The sequence below is a fragment of the Mchenga conophoros genome, linkage group LG4 (assembly GCF_057382185.1).
Source record: "Mchenga conophoros isolate Kocher_MC1m ecotype Shallow Benthic linkage group LG4, M_conophoros_male_GT1.1, whole genome shotgun sequence".
Classification (NCBI taxonomy): Eukaryota; Metazoa; Chordata; class Actinopteri; order Cichliformes; family Cichlidae; genus Mchenga; species Mchenga conophoros.
The window spans coordinates 1,842,509-1,859,782 of NC_140529.1; the positions used below are offsets into that span (position 1 = coordinate 1,842,509).

General features: G+C 40.6%; 1 protein-coding gene across 1 annotated transcript in view; it reads right to left on the reverse strand.

Moving 5' to 3' along the window:
* Window positions 1-4,538: 4,538 nt before the first annotated feature.
* LOC146575248 (uncharacterized) overlaps window positions 4,539-17,274 on the reverse strand; it is a 16,804-nt gene continuing 4,068 nt past the window's right edge. The window contains exons 2-6 of the mRNA XM_085269876.1: window positions 11,768-11,835; window positions 11,484-11,552; window positions 9,567-9,618; window positions 4,891-4,927; window positions 4,539-4,807 (exon numbers count right to left, since the gene is read on the reverse strand). Of these exons, the coding sequence (XP_085126002.1) occupies window positions 4,762-4,807; window positions 4,891-4,927; window positions 9,567-9,618; window positions 11,484-11,552; window positions 11,768-11,835 (272 nt within the window). The 3' untranslated portion in view covers window positions 4,539-4,761. The remainder of the gene's footprint in view (window positions 4,808-4,890; window positions 4,928-9,566; window positions 9,619-11,483; window positions 11,553-11,767; window positions 11,836-17,274) is intronic.

Sequence of the window (17,274 nt, forward strand, 5' to 3'; positions counted from 1 at the left end):
CGAAGCGGGTTGTATTATTATTGTGGACACCGTACTTTATTGGTCAGTAAGTAAAGTCTACGTGTCCTGTTTTAGGAGATTTCTTAGAATATTAATGCTTACAAGATAAAAAATGTTTTAAAAGTGTTTGATGCCAACAGAAAAAAATTAAGGACTAAAGTTGCAGCTAAAAAAACAACATTATTGTGTGGATGCTGTAGGCATCTACACTGTTGAGTTCCTGTTTCTCTTTATTCTTTATCCTTACTTTCTTTATTCTTGTCGCTTCCGTATGTTCTTTGGCCTTTAACTACTTCCACAATTTTTGTCTGATTTTTACCGTTCAAATTTTAAACTATTCTGCTATTTCTGCTAATGCCGGCTATGACTTTTGGTATTTTGTACTATTATACTTTTTAACATATTAAGCTTTTTATGCATTTTTTGTCCCATTGAAATGAATGGGAAACTTCCAAAGTTCTACAAAAACTTGCTTGTTTTTGAAACTTAACTACTTCCTCATACTGTCACGTAGAGCAACAATTCAAACTTTAAAATGTTCTCAAATTATTGGGCTATTCATGTATGATTCAGCTTTTTCATATCGTTTACCATTTTAATCCTATCCCTCTTTAAGTTTTCAGTTTCATCTTTATGATTTTTCAGAAAATACATGTGTTGTTATGGTTGCTATGCTCTTGGCTTAGAGTGGATACTGGCCCTTTCTGAATCTTCTCTTCATGTCCAAACAACTTCTTGCTACTCGCTCAATTTTCACTCAAGCCCCACATCAAAACACAGGTATTTTTGCTGGCTTTCAGAAAATGTCACCATCATTGTTGTGTCTGTGTGTGTGTGAGAAAGAGAGAGAGAGAGAGAGACCCTTTTTTGGCAGCATCTCATTCTAGCATAAAAATTGAATACGTTCAGACTGGTTGACTGGCATAGATCCTGTGTGTGTCTCTCTGTGGCTTTGTGTTTCCATGTGTGTCCATGTTTGTAATTGTGTGTATCCGCTGGCTGTTATTTCCTGTTTTTTTTTTGTATTTCTGCCAATTTTTCACAGGTGAACAAGTAGTTTTGAGGGAACCTTACCATGTTCAGCTTTTTTCAGCTGGTCATTTTGCTTTTCCAATATTTCTATTTAAGTTATTACTATTCTGCTAAATCACAGAATCATATTATTTCAGCTATATCATAGTATTTCTACTAAATTATGGTATCTCTGCTATGTTATAATATTAATATATAATATGCTGAATCACAGCATTTGTGCCAAATCATAGTTTTTCTGCTAAATTACAGTATTTGTGGTACATCACAGTATTTGTGGTACATCACAGTATCTCTGCTAAATCACAGTATTTCTGCTATGTTGTAGTATTTTTCATAAATCACAGTATTTCTGTAATGTTTAAGTGTTTTTGGCTAAATATAGCATTTCTGTTTTCTTATAGTATCTCTCCTAAATTGTTGTATTTCTGAGAAGTTATGTTTCTGCTGAGTTCTTCTATGTTATTGTATTTTTCTGCTAAGTATTATGTTTCCTCTAAGTTATTGCAGTTCTGCTAAGTAATTACATTTTTCCAAAGTTCTTATAGTTCGGCAAAGTTTTTAGAATATTTGCAACTTTTCAGCTTTTTCGGCTAGTTTCAGCAGACAGCTTCAGCTTTACATCATCCACACAGCATTTCTACAGGAAATGCAAATTTTTCTAGTCTATTATTGATGCTCATTGAGAACACAAAGACATTAGCCAGTATTAAAAACCTTCAGACCCTCCTACTGTTCAGGCACAGAAGTGATCTTCCAGACCTGCGAGAAAAAAACATAATCCCAAGCAAATCTTTTCATTTCACAGGTGCAATTAAATTCCTAACGTGTAAATTCAACAACCCGCACGCATAACAGCCATGCGCACACACAGAAGCCATCAGGCATACTCAGTGTTGGGACTAACGCGTTATTAAGTAACGGGTTACAGTAACTACGTTATTATTGTGGTAACGAGCACGGTAACTAGTTATTATGCCAAAACCAGGAACGCGTTAGTCGTTACTGGGATTTAGATAGGCTCGTTACTCGTTACTTCGTGTGGTGGCTATCGCGGAGCTTCCACAGATTCAGTAACATTAGCAAGTGGTGGAGGCCAGCAGGTGGATGAAGGAAAAGGGAGGCAGGAGGAGAGACCCGAAGCGGGCGCTGGTCCGAGTGTCAGGTGAACTGAACTTCAGGTAAGAAGTTATGACCTGCAGTCTCTCTGGGTCAGATATAAACCAAGTTTAGGTGGAGTTTATTTTTGTTGTGCTGACTTTTTCGTACTGCGTGCTAGCTAGCATGACGGAGTTTCTATACAGCTGGGTGGTGCTATGTTACTGATAGTGAACTTTATTTTGTTCATACGGTTAATTATTAGAGTTGCCAACCGTCCTGTAAAAAACAAAATCGTCTCGTATTCAGAGAAAATATTACGCGTTTTGTGTTGACGTGAAAAGGAACAGTTTGTCCCGGACTTCAGCTACAATGAAAAAGACACAAAGCTGGAGTTATTCTGTCTTTGCTGCACAGCTGCCTCTTCTTCTCTCATTCTCCCCCCTCCCTCTCCTGTTGCTACTTTAATCATGAAACTGATCAATGATCAGCTGATCGGCTTTTCCCTCTTGTTTATTTATCGTCCGCTTTGCGCCAGAAAGATGAAACCAGCAGATGTCACGTTAAACAACAGCAGCACGTTTGATCAGCTGTTGTTAGAATTTATTTAATATTACTTTCTAGTATCAGCTGATGTCTGCTGGAGCCACAGCTGTAAAGCTGGATATGTGGTGGTTTTGTCCCAGTCCAGCCCTGTATGCAGCTCATCTGCAGTCTGGTGTTACCTACATCTTCCTATTCAGAAGGCAGAATTTCTGAGTTCTGAGTGCAATCAAAGCACCACGACTGCAGTTTTTGTGTTGGATGTAAAAGGCGCACATGACGCTGTGACGTAGGCTAGAATCATGGCAGCAGTCAATGACGGTCCAGGCGTGGGATTTCTCTCGTGGAAATATGCACATTATTTTTTCCTTTGGTAGGTGGCACAGTGCACTGTGGCAAGTAAGCAAGCTAGAAGGCTGGCAAAGTTATGGAAGCAACACATTAACAAGAGAATTCTGAGTAAAACCAAAGTTACTTTCCCTAGTAACTAGTTACTTTGAAAGTAACGAGTAACTTGAAGTAACTGAGTTACTTTTGATGGAAGTAACTAGTAATGTAATTAAGTTACTAATTTAAAGTAACTTACCCAACACTGGGCATACTAGATCTGCTTTGCACCTTGCTGCAGTTTCAGGCTCCAGCAGGTAACTCACTGTGCTTGGAGGTGAACCCTGCTGGCTCGAACCAGCTGTTGGTGTGTCACCCAGTAGCAAAATCTGCTGGATTTAAACGTTCACTACAGCCAAATGCAGAATTTACAAAAAACTTTTTTCCAACAAAGTACAAGTGAAAAAAAGTGAAATAAAAGTTAATGTTGGCAGTAAGGTGGCGTGGTGATTATCATGAAGGTCCTAGTCAATAAGGAGGAGCAAATATGAGTGTGAATCGTTGTCCGGATCACTGTGTCAGCCTTGTTTTGTCTTTCTGTGCTGGTGGCCTGTCCAAGTATACCCTGTGTCCTTCCCTATGGTAGCTGGCGTAGGCAAAGATGAAAAAAAGCACAATCATCCTCAGTAGTTACTGACTACTTGTATTGTCAATACTTTTATTGTTAATACCAATAAATCATACCATGTTGCCTGTTAAAATGCTATAAATTTCTAACCATATAAAATGGCATTTTTTGAGTCACTTTGTACCTATATCTCTTCTGAGTGTTCCCACAGAGACCACTGTTGCCCTTAATTTCCACACCTTCTCTAGCTCTACTCTCAATCTCTGGTGTTTTGTGAGGTTCTCATCATGCTTGCTGATGTTCCTTCATCCCATTTCAGCACAGTGAACATCTTGTCCTGATATCTTCTTTGGTCTTTCACTTGAGGTTGAAGAATAGTTGTAGAATTAAAAAAAAGCTTGTGAAAGCTAGAATCAAATTAATCCTTAAGTTGTTGCCAATGAAAGTTTTGTCAGGTAATATAGTTGACAAAAATCTGCTGTTTGTGGTCTCTCTGTGCTCATCTTCTTCTCTTCTTCCCCTGGTCTGCCTCTAACTAAGCCTGGTGCTGCCAGAGGTCTCTTCCTGTTAAAAAGTTCCAACTGTTGCCAAGTGCTCACTTATAATAATAATAATAATGGATTGGATTGATATAGCGCTTTTCGAGGCCCTCAAAGCGCTTTACAATGCCACTATTCATTCACTCTCACATTCACACACTAGTGGAGGCTACAGTTGTAGCCACAGCTGCCCTGGGGCAGACTGACAGAAGCCAGGCTGCCATATTGCACCATCGGCCCCTCTGGCCAACACCAGTAGGCGGTAGGTGAAGTGTCTTGCCCAAGGACACAACAACCAGGACAGAGAGCCCGGGGATCGAACCTTCCAGTTACAGATGCGCTTCCCAAAACAGTCTGCATTTAAAAATCAGTCAATCAATAAAAATGTCCCGTCTGTTTTATTTAAATAATGATTTCAGTATTCAGACTTGTCAGGTAGCAACAATACATAAACATGTGAAATTATTATTTTAAAAATTTCTCTGACGTTATTGGGGAGCAAATGTGTTATTGAAGAAAAAAACCCCAAATAACCATAACCAATGAAAGTATGGTATATTAGTTTGTCCACATGGTGGCAACATATGGTTAAATTTAGTTGACATCATCATCATCTTCATCAAAGACGTCAGCTACAGTCCTATGGAAAAAGAAATAGAGATGTGAATGACTGAATTTCAGAATAACTTGAGCAGGCTTAAAGTCAGTGTGAACAGCACTCACTTGTAGATCGATCCAGTCACTTCATCCAGAAATCCTCCTGAATAAAAACGACGAACCATTAGTGAGCTGGAGACAACCAATGACAAAGTCAACATATATGATCAGATGGAAAACTGTTACCTATTGTAACTTTCTACTGCAGTTTGAGTTAACCAAAAACATGTTCCTCTCAGGATTACAAATGCTGGAACACATTGGATCATAATCGGAAAACCTAATTTGATCTAATCTGCTGAGGGATGGCAATTCTTCATTTTTCTTGCAGGATTACCTCTTTCCTCTTTAGCAACCACCTGTAGCAATCTCTGTGGACTGGCAGATGTTATGTCCACCAAAAAGGCCATTTTAAGGAAATGCCATTTCACATGAGCATCTTTGAGCAGCTCAAAGGGACAATGCTGAAGTGCACCAAGGATCACATCCATGTCCCATGGAGGAACTGGAGGTCCAGTCCTGCGAAATGTAAGTTGCTGGGCACTCCTAAGAAACCAGGAAATTAGGGAGAGGTCAGTCCCACTGAGTGCTGAGCAACCAGTGTGAACCACCTTGATTGCTGTTACCATACCTCGCTGGGTAATTGCAGATCAGTTGGGAAAGCAGGAACTACAGGATGGTCTTAAATGTAGCCTCGTAGTGGTCCAACTATTGGACCGCACATCAGGAAGCAAAAAGTCACCAGCGGTAGGGATAGGCAGACCTTGTGGATGGTGCACAGATTCCTGCAAATTTCATATCACAGGTTCAGGCAACCCTAAGGAAAGGTGCCTTTCCAGGTTCTCACCCTGAGCCCTGCCAGGAAGGGCTGGAAAAGCATACTGCTTATTTGAGACAGGAGGTCCCTTTGGAAGGGAAGCTCTCATGGGTCCCATTCAGTAGCAGAGGGATTGCTGAAAACCAAGGCATGTGGGACCAAGAGGGGCCACCAGGATCAGCCTCATCTCCTCGGTCTGGACTCAGTGGAGGACCAACTGGAGGAGGGAGAATGGAAAGGAATGCATAGAGTCTGGGGGCAAGGATGTGCACGGGTGTCCCACCCCAGAGGCAGGTCATCATTCTGGAGAGAGAAGAAACAATGGCATTGCGTCAACTCCCTGGACGAAAAGATAGAAGTTTGCCCTTCCAAAGTGATGCCAGACCTGGTCAACCATCTGTGGATGGAGTCTCCACTCTCCTGGGCTCGGGCCCCCATCAACTTAATGTCCACGTTCAATGGCCCTGCTGCATGTACCCAAGCAAACTCAATGGAACAGGGGATGAGCACACTGCCACAACCTGTTAGCCATCCTGAAGAGGAGGGGAGAACCTAGGCCTGTTGATGTAGGCTGTTGCAACCATTGTGTCTGTCCTGATGATAACATGGTACAGCTCCAGTGAGGATAAGTTGCCTAGTGGCTGGTTCAATAGCCATTTACCGCACAGCCTTAGTGGACCCTACCCAAATTGACTTGGAAAGTGTCCGTGAAGACCAGCTGACGGTGAGTCACCAGACCTACTGCGTGACCCTGGTCTAAGTTGGTTGAGTCCCTCCACCAATGGAAAGCTCAGTGGAGACCACAACTTTTACCTAGTGAGACCGCTCCAGGCACAGGCTGGAAGGGGGCTGGCCGACCTTGCTCCAGGATAGGTCAAGGGAGAGGGGGGTCGCTGGAGGATATCAGAGCCTTGGCTGTTCATCCTCCTTCTTTCCATGTGGGTGCGCACCACGTCTACAAAAGCCAAGAGCCGAACTACTAGCTCATCAGGTCCTTAATGTCAGGCACCTGCATCTGGGAAGGCCGCAAATGTCCAGTGTCCTCAAAACTGGAAGCAGGCGCCACAGAGTCCTCAGGAAGGGCAGAGCTCTGGATGCTCTGCTAATCACATTCAATCGCTGGGGCCAGTGAGGAGCTCCTAAAGGGTGGCTCTTCGACAAGCCTAGCAGCAGGGGAAGGGAAAGACACCTGCCAAGGGTCTGGGCACTCCCCTTTGGCCTGTGAGGCATCCATTTTTCCAACTTTAGGCATATCGAGAAGGGGTGAGCCTGCACATTTTGTGCCAGAAAAGTGAGTACAGGTCAGTCCATACAGGACTAGGGGTTTTTCCCTCACCAGCAAGGCATGTTAGTACCCAATCACATCGCACCTGTTATGCCATCATCCAGAGGCATAGAAATGTCACATCCCACACAGTTATGGCACACAGGGCTTGCCATACTTGCTGGGAGAATGAGGCAGCCGTAACGATGAAACAGCGAGATAAATACTGCTTTTTCCTAAGCTAAGCTAAATAGCTCATCTTTCTTTGCTGATCTTCATGTTCCCCTGACTGTCTTTCATACAATTTTCTTTTAGTTTATATTGTGAAGGATGCTTGGTGAGAAGGGTTATGCTAAGCCACTCGGTGTGAAACTCACGATCGTGAAAAACAGACTGGGCTCACCTAGCAGACCAGAGAAACCCTCGCTCACGGGGCTAACAGCATCAGCCACAGCAAGGACCCAATGGACATGTAAACCAGCGAAACCACAGGCAATATGCCAGAAGTGATCACAGCCAACTAGAGCTACAGAGGAAATGACAGCAATCCTGGGAGGCTGCCAACAGACAGGCTCCCCACCATAAAGGTAACAGACACACACTGTACCACACACTCTTCCAATACACACACTGCACCTGACAGTAAAGTGAAGCTCAAATGATCGATGATTTCAAGTCTGAACAGCTGTTTTATAGATAAGGGGCATGGCCACGCAAATTGGAGTATCTTAAAGAAGAAGCTACACGCCCTGACAAAGGGGATCATTCCATGTTGAGTATGTAACAGAGTTTAGAGATAGAGACAGAGACAACTAGAAAAAGCATTTCACAGCAAATATGCAATATACAATACCATACCAACGGTACACCAAAGTGCTTCACAATAAAACAGCAGGTTAAAACATGAATAATATAAGACCATTAACAAAGCACTGAATATGCCAACAGGTCAATGGCACTAATTACGCAAGAATAAAAGTGAATATCAAACCAAACTTGCTAGAAACACATGGGTATTAAGTAGAAGATGTATACAAAGTTAAATTGTTAGTTAAGACCAGAGGTGACCATGCGTTTGCCCTGGTTGCGCCTCAGCTGTGGAATAACCTTCCCATTGCTATTCACGCGTCTGAATCCATCCAATCATTCAAATCACTATTAAAAACTCTCTTATTTAACCTTGCTTTTCTGGTTAGTTAATGCCTGTATTTTATACTTAAGCCGAGATCTAGACTGTACCAAAAGTCATTGGGCTGATGACCTGAGGGCTGTCCCAGGGGTATATGGTCTAAGGAGTTTCGTCGAGATAGCTAGGCGCTGTATTGTTTATAATTTTAAAGGTAAGCAGCAATATTTTAAATTCAATATAGTATTTGATTGCAAATCAGCAAGGACAGGGGTGACAGAGGCAAACCTTCTGGTTTCAGTCAAAAGGCGTGCCGGAGCATTTTGGACAAGCTGCAATCTATAATATGAATGCTGAAAATTTGGAAATTTTACCTGAAATGCTTGAAACTATTAGAAATACTTAAAGTTGAATTTGCTGAATGGCTTAACTGCATAAGATTACCAAAATATAGAGTACCAAAAACTGAAAAATGTGATAAATAAAGCCAAAAAATTACTTAGACTGAGCTTCATTTGCTAAAATTTCCTTTTCCAAAATAAAAAAAGCAAAAGTTGGTACTGAAGATCATCAAAATGAAGAAGTACTGAAAGTAATGCAGTACAACAAAAAATGACCTCAAGCAAGCTCAGCATGAGTCCACAAATTCTAAGCAGACAGTTTTTGATTGGTGGCAGGATGTAAACACCCCTCTGACACACACACACACACACACACACACACACACACACACACACACACACACACACACACACACATCTGTAGACCCTGTGGCAGGTTGATTTACACACAAGTTAATAACAACATACAGAGACACTATTTACAGATATAGAGACAAGGACAAAAACCAGTGATCACATCATATTAGAACAGAGACAACAAGAGTGGACAACAGGGGACAGTACAGAAAACAATAATGAAAACATCAATTATTTAATGTTTAATAAATCAAGATTTGGATCTTAACGTTCACATTAATAAATGCACGGGGGGGGGGGGGGGGGGGGGGATTAGGGAAGTGGAGACAGCTGGGAACACAGCAAGGACAAATCAGGATTAATAAGACCGCAAACTGAACATAACACAGACAAGACACGGGTTTATCAAAATGAAACCAGAAGTAATGTGAGACATACAAAGCTGACATGGACAGAAGAAAAAATATGGAGACATGACAGACTTCAAGGAAACAAAGAAGACATAAAGAAACACAGGGACCAGACTGAAGGAACTGAAAAGACTAAAATATGACTTGAGCATATCAAAAGGAAAATTTAATGATTCCCCAAAACTGTGGCTCAAAGATAGGACATGACTATATATAAAGTGCCAAACTCTAAGCTTCCTGTAATTTAGGAGTGATGACCAGATAAACTGAAACAAAGAAACTTTCCTTTTGAAATGTCGTTCCATATATATCGTTAGCTTCATAGCATAAGTGCCTAAGTCATTGACTTAGTCAAATGACTTAGGCAATTATGCTATGAAGCTAACGATATTCATATATTCACAGTGGTGACAGAGAATTTACTCACCAGGCTTACAAACGGTTTGGCAAACAGGACAAACATTGCAGAAACTGCACATCTATGAACAAAAAGAAACAAATTAATGAATTCAAAATTTGTCCTGGCATGAAATGGTACGGGGGTGGGGGGTTCTGAACAGTAGCAGAGTGGTGAGTGACATTATAAAGTGACAGTATAAAGTCAGGAAGATGGGACGACTATGGAAAAGCAGAACTGCTTCAATGCACTTTTGCACTGTATATATATATATATATATATATATATATATATATATATATATATATATATATATATATATATATATATATATATGTGTGTGTGTGTGTGTGTGTGTGTGTGTGTTTTATACTGAAAGGTAATTGATTGGAAAAGAGTTTATTCTGCTTAGATTTTTTTGTAGTCATGTTGTTTATATGTAGTATTTTTTTCCTTTTCATTCTTTCACTTTATATTTCTGCCTGTCTGATGATCTCATTTTTAAACATTAAATCAGATGTTATGATCAGTTACTCAGTACCCAAGTACCCTTTTTACTCAATACCTTTTAACTCTTGCTTGAATAATTTCTTGGACGGCTAGTTTTTACTGTTACTTGAGTAAAACTATGTTGAGGTAGTGCTACTGTTACTTGAGTACAATTTTTGGCTACTCTCTGGTAGTAACCCATCCCTCTAATGGTAAAGGTAGACCCAAACCATGGCAGCAAAATGCCTTAAATCAAAACACACCTATCCGGTTGTTCAGTCTGACGTCACTAGCCGTGTCTGGGTCTAAACTCCGCTGCAGGTCCATATATCAAACGATCACTGTGGCATTACTGAGAGTTGAAAAACTGTCTAAAGTCTTTCATCTTTAATAAAATGATCAGCGTTCTGCTCTACCAGGTGTAACAATTGAGTTTAACATCCAGGCATCCATGAAAACGGAATTTATGACATTTAACGGAGTTAGAAGTTAGCAGGGAGTTAGCTCGCTAGCTTCTATCTAAATACAATATAGCATGTCCTGACTGCGGGGTTTTGGAAACAAATTAAAACGTACAGCTCTGTTATCACTTCCAGCATAAATGAAGACAGAAAACTAAACAGCAGTGACGTTTGTAGGGTTACTGAAGTTGGGCTAGCTGGTATATAATGTTGTGCTACGTGACCGCTAGCGACACAGCTATGTTAGCATAATATAAACAAGCTAACTTTTTTTCCACTCGATAAAAGTTAATGTGAGTGTTCTCGGTGGTCAGGAACAAATGTAATCGCATGGCAGGATGCTGTAAAAGGACCAAACTTCAGCCAGGAGAACAACTGAGATAATCCATCCACAATACGAGGTTAGTCATTCATATACTGCTGCATGGGCTGGGCTGTAGTTACATCGTAAGGTTTTAAAAACTGAGCTTAAATAAATGATTAGCGGTAATAAAAGCCGAGGGAGGTCAACAGTGATCACTGACTGTTTTAGGAGCTTTTTGAGATCAAATAGAAGAAAATAAATAACATTAAACATGTTAACAACACAAAAGCCATATTAAACGCAGACTACTTTAGACCCGGAAGTAGGATTCGTCGCGTCATCACTGAACAACCGGATTGCTTTTTGTTGGACTCCTTTGGTGCGTTTCCTGTTTGCTAGCTTCCCCTGTATCAGTGTCAGCCCCACTTGTTGCTTGCTCCAAACGTCACCTCAAACTATACAGTCTTGGCTCCCCCCTTGCCTCAAAAATACAACAGACCAATATCACCATCCATTATATTACTAGAAAATGAACCACTGTTGTCAAAAACTCCCTACTTTTCTGTGCTCTGCAGTTCTTAGTTCCTGGATTTATTGTCATCGTGTTACATTACCATAGTTGTTATTTATTGTGCATCAAAGGCAGAATTGCTTTAAATTGAGAAGGAGGTCAGATGTTGTGTACTTTCTCACCTTGCAGTCGTCACAGTGCTCGGAGGTGTCTCCCTCCTCACAAGGACATTTATCACAGCTGTCACAGTGCTGGAAGAAAGCCCATTTTATTTTAAAAAGACTAGAAAGCAAATCATGAAATAGCAAGCAGTGCTCTCACGTCAGTAAGGAAGGAACAATCCACCAGTTTTAATGTTTAGATATTTGGGTCCATAACTGTACATCGTGATGTTTGTTTTAGTAAGGATTTGACTTTGATCCTGTAATGACAGAACATCATTTCTCAAAGTCAATCTCATACATACCTCACAGAATTCACAATATGCGCACACAGAGCCCTTGTGATAAGTACCGTCTTCATCGTCGTCGTCATCTGCACAGATTATTTATAAAAGATATATGACTAAATGAGAATAATTACAATAAAATGAACTAGTTGTTTCCCTGGTGTTTTTGTTTTATACAACAAAAGGAAAGAACGAAGTTCTAATTCCTAATATTGTGATCTGGACTACAATGCAGATTTTTGTTATAAGTTTGCTTCTTCACAGATGATAACAAAACCAAAGTGCAAAAAAATGCAAAATTGTCTTTTTACTGGTAAAAATGACTGACAACAAAGTAAAGAAGGCACAGAGTCAGTAGACTCAGTATACTTTGAAGACATTGACTGGTTTAGGTTACAGGAGCAAGCCTAGTTCTAGTTTTATTCTAGAATAATTTAGTACTTGTTTGCTAAGTGTATATAATGGCTACAGAGTAAAATAGAAAACTATCAAGATGTTTACAGCTCATTTCTTAAAGTTTTGGGGATTTTTGGTGCATTATGGTTGGCATTTATAGATAATTTCAGTATTGGAGCATTTATTGGAGGATATGACTAATGAAATAAGTCAATTGAAGTTCTGGCTTGATAAAAACAAGTTATCATTAAATTTGAATAAATCTAAACTTATGTTATTTGGAAATAGTCATTTAAATACAAATGCAAAGATTCAAATAAATGGTGTTGATATTGAAAGAGTCAGTGAAAATAAATTTCTGGGGGTAATAACAGATGAAAAACTTAACTGAGAGCTCACGTAAGATATATTCATTCCAAAGTATCACAAAGCATTGCAATACTAAACAAGGCAAAACAGCTATTAGACAAACATCACTTCATATTCTATACTGTTCACTGGTTTCACCATACTTAAGCTATTGTGCAGAGGTCTGGGGCAAAAACTATAAAACCACATTACATTCACTTTTTACTCTTCAAAAAAAAAAAGCAATTCGAATCATCCACAGTGCAGGTTACAGGAACATACAAACTCACTATTTTTGCAGTCTGAAATATTGAAAATTGACGATCTAGTGAAAAGCAAAAAATAAAGAACTGCCAGGTGATATTCAGAGTATGCTTTTTGTTTGAAAGAAGGAAGTTATAATATAAGGGGTTTTTATAACTTCAAAACAGGGAAGGTCTGTGTGTTTCTGTTCATGGAGTGAAACTGGAACAGTCTGAATATGGAACGAGAAAAAGTTGCATTTCCTGCGAAAATACAGTGTGAATGCCTCGTATTGGAATCTGCTGAAAACAACTGAAAACGCAGAATTATCTGCTTAAAAGAGGTGTAGAAGCAGAAGTGCTTGCTGAAGATGGCTGTATGTGAAAGGGTAAACTGAAGAGTGTCAAGAAAGCAGAGTGGAGGCAAGCTGGGAAGATGTGTGGAAACCGTCACACATAGGATTCAAACTTTTGCCACCGGGTCTCACGGCAGCTGCTCATCCCACTGAGCCAAACCAGTTCTGGTGCCAAACAAAGATATTATGAGAGAAAAATGTGCACTGTGGAGCAGAAGTTGAAATTTGCTGAAAAGAGGTGAAGAAGCAGAACTTTGTGCTGAAAGGAGGTGAAGAAACTGAAATTTGTGCAGAATAGAGTTGAAGAGGCTGAGCTTTGTGCTGAAAAGAGGTGGAAAAGTTGGAATTCTGCTGAAAAGAGGTGAATCAGCACAATTTATGCTGAAAAGAGGCTAAGAAGCAGAACTTTGCGCTGAAAACAGGTGAATCAGAAGAATTTCTGCTGAAAAGGGGTAAAGAAGCTGAAGTTTGTGCTGAAACAGCTGAAGAAGCTTGAATTAGTGCTGAAAAGCAGTGAAAAACTGAAAATTCTGCTAAAAAAAGGTGAAAAAGCTGAAATTTGTGCTGAAAAGAGTTTAGATAGTTGAACTGTTAACTGAATTTTTTTTTGTCCTAAGCGGATTTTAACCCAGGCCTCCTGGTCTGAGAACGGCTGCTCATCTCACTGAGCTAAAACATGGCTCAGCCCGGCAAGCAAAACTGGTGATCACACTGATAATGTGGTCCCATTCAGCAAAATGGGCCAAAAAATGCAATAAATGCTTAATATCTGAAAAAGTATAAAAGCTATGAGCACCAGGCATTAGCTGAAAGAGCAGAACAGTTTAAAATTTGAATGGTGAAAATCTGAGGGAGTAGTTAACCAGCAAAGGTCAGAGCAAATAGAATAAGGTAGAAGAATAAAGTTTAAAGAGAAACAGGAACTCAATAGTGTGAATGCCTTGAGGCATTCACACTATTAAAGCGACGTCCAAACATAAAACCGTTCAAAAAGAGTTATAAAAATATGATCTTCTCGAACTATAAAGAAAAGTAAAATATTGAAATTAAGTGAATGTCTCTATTTTAAAAAAAAATCATGATGTGATATTATAGTATATGGTATATCAGAAATCTGTTCACTATTTTTATTAGAAATTATATCAGTAAGGAAGCTGATTAAATATTATCTGATAATTTATGGCAAAGGGGTGGGATTAAATAAGTGTTTACTTCTTCCCACTCCCTTTCAACATGTAAATTAATCAGAACGGCAGCTATATTGAAATGCATTGATGTTTTTGTATAGTATTTTTTTCTCTCTTATTTTCTTTTCTAAATGTACCTGTATATTGCTTACATGTTTGAAATAAATTACCAATCAATCAACCAATCAAAGTGGCAACATAAAAGTGTTGTAAAAACAGACTTTTAGTTTCTGCTGTTTAGTATCATTTGTATTATGTTGTAATACCATCCACCCAGGCTGGAGCCTATTCCAGCTACCATAGGACGACAGGCAGGGTGCACCCTGGACAGGCTGCCAGTCCATCAGCAGGGCTAACACACACTACATGTTAAAGTGTGGACAGACCTTCTCATTTCATGGTTTTTCTTTATTTGCTTCTACTTTCTACATTGTAGATACAAACTGAAGACATCAAATATATGAAGCAAGTTTATGGAATTATGTATCAAAGAAAAGATGGATAAATAACTCTACAGTGGGGCAAAAAAGTATTTAGTCAGCCACCGATTGTGCAAGTTCCCCCACTTAAAATGATGACAGAGGTCAGTAATTTGCACCAGAGGTACACTTCAACTGTGAGAGACAGAATGTGAAAAAAAAATCCATGAATCCACATGGTAGGATTTGTAAAGAATTTATTCGTAAATCAGGGTGGAAAATAAGTATTTGGTCACCTCAAACAAGGAAAATCTCTGGCTCTCACAGACCTGTAACGTCTTCTGTAAGAAGCTTTTCTGTCCCCCACTCGTTACCTGTATGAATGGCACCTGTTTGAACTCATCATCTGTATAAAAGACACCTGTCCACAGCCTCAAACAGTCAGACTCCAAACTCCGCCATGGCCAAGACCAAAGAGCTTTCGAAGGACACCAGGAAAAGTATTGTAGACCTGCACCAGACTGGGAAGAGTGAATCTACAATAGGCAAGCAGCTTGGTGTGAAAAAATCAACTGTGGGAGCAATCATCAGAAAATGGAAGACATACAAGACCACTGATAATCTCCCTCGATCTGGGGCTCCACGCAAGATCTCATCCCGTGGGGTCAAAATGATCATGAGAACGGTGAGCAAAGATCCCAGAACCACACGGGGGGACCTGGTGAATGACCTGCAGAGAGCTGGGACCAAAGTAACAAAGGTCACCATCAGTAACACACTACAACGGCAGGGAATCAAATCCCGCAGTGCCAGACGTGTTCCGCTGCTGAAGCCAGTGCATGTCCAGGCCCGTCTGAAGTTTGCCAGAGAGCACATGGATGATACAGCAGAGGATTGGGAGAATGTCATGTGGTCAGATGAAACCAAAGTAGAACTTTTTGGTATAAACTCAACTCGTCGTGTTTGGAGGAAGAAGAATACTGAGTTGCATCCCAAGAACACCATACCTACTGTGAAGCATGGGGGTGGAAACATCATGCTATGGGGCTGTTTTTCTGCCAAGGGGACAGGACGACTGATCCGTGTTAAGGACAGAATGAATGGGGCCATGTACCGTGAGATTTTGAGCCAAAACCTCCTTCCATCAGTGAGAACTTTGAAGATGAAACGAGGCTGGGTCTTCCAACATGACAATGATCCAAAACACACCGCCCGGGCAACAAAGGAGTGGCTCCGTAAGAAGCATTTGAAAGTCCTGGAGTGGCCTAGCCAGTCTCCAGACCTCAACCCCATAGAAAATCTGTGGCGGGGGTTGAAAGTCCGTGTTGCTCGGCGACAGCCCCAAAACATCACTGCTCTCGAGAAGATCTGCATGGAGGAATGGGCCAAAATACCAGCTACTGTGTGTGCAAACCTGGTAAAGACCTATAGTAAACGTTTGACCTCTGTTATTGCCAACAAAGGTTATGTTACAAAGTATTGAGTTGTATTTTTGTTATTGACCAAATACTTATTTTCCACCCTGATTTACCAATAAATTCTTTACAAATCCTACCATGTGGATTCATGGATTTTTTTTTCACATTCTGTCTCTCACAGTTGAAGTGTACCTCTGGTGCAAATTACTGACCTCTGTCATCATTTTAGGTGGGGGAACTTGCACGATTGGTGGCTGACTAAATACTTTTTTGCCCCACTGTAAATATATTTTAGATTCCTCAAAGTAGCCACTGTTTGCTTTGTTGACAGAGCTGCAAACCCTGCTCTCAGTGAGCTTCATGATGTAGTCACCTGACATGGTTTCCCCTCACAGGTGTGCCTGTCAGGGTTCATTTGTGGCATTTCTTTCCTTCTTAACAACATCAGTTGTGTTGTGCAGAAGTCAGGTTGGTACACAGCTGACAGCCATAGTTGACAACTGTTATAATTCATATCATGTCACGAACCAATCAGCTAAGTAAAGAGAAACAACAGCCCATCATTAATTTACGAACTGAAGGTCAGACAGTCCAGAAAACTGCTAAAACTTTGAATGTGTCCCAACATATGACTGTACACCAACCCACCCAACCAATGTCATCGTCAAGTATGCTTTTGACACCAATGTGGTTGGGCCCATCTCTGATAGAGATGAGACAGTGTACAGAACCTGTCCTCCTGGTGCTCCGAAAACAACCTGAGGCAGAAGGTCCTTAAAATCAAAGAACTTATAATGAACTTTAGGAGCGACAAACAGCTCCATTCCCCTTCGATTATAAATGGAGGATGGGTGGAATCTGTCTCCACCTTCAGGTTTCTGGGCACCCACATCTTTGCTGATCCCACCTGTACCCACAACACCGACTGGTAAAGAAGACCCAGCAGTGGCTGCATTTCCCCCATGTCCTCTGGAAAAACAACCAGAACCAGAAGCTGCTGCTGGCCTTCTATGGCTCCTCAGTGGAGAACGTGCGCTCCTACTGCCCAGGTGTTTGGTGCGCAGGGGCCGAAACTGAGAACAGGAAGACTGCACAGAGAGTCATTAACACCGTCCAAAAAAACCATTGGCTGCCCTCTGCCACCCCTGCCCACCCATCT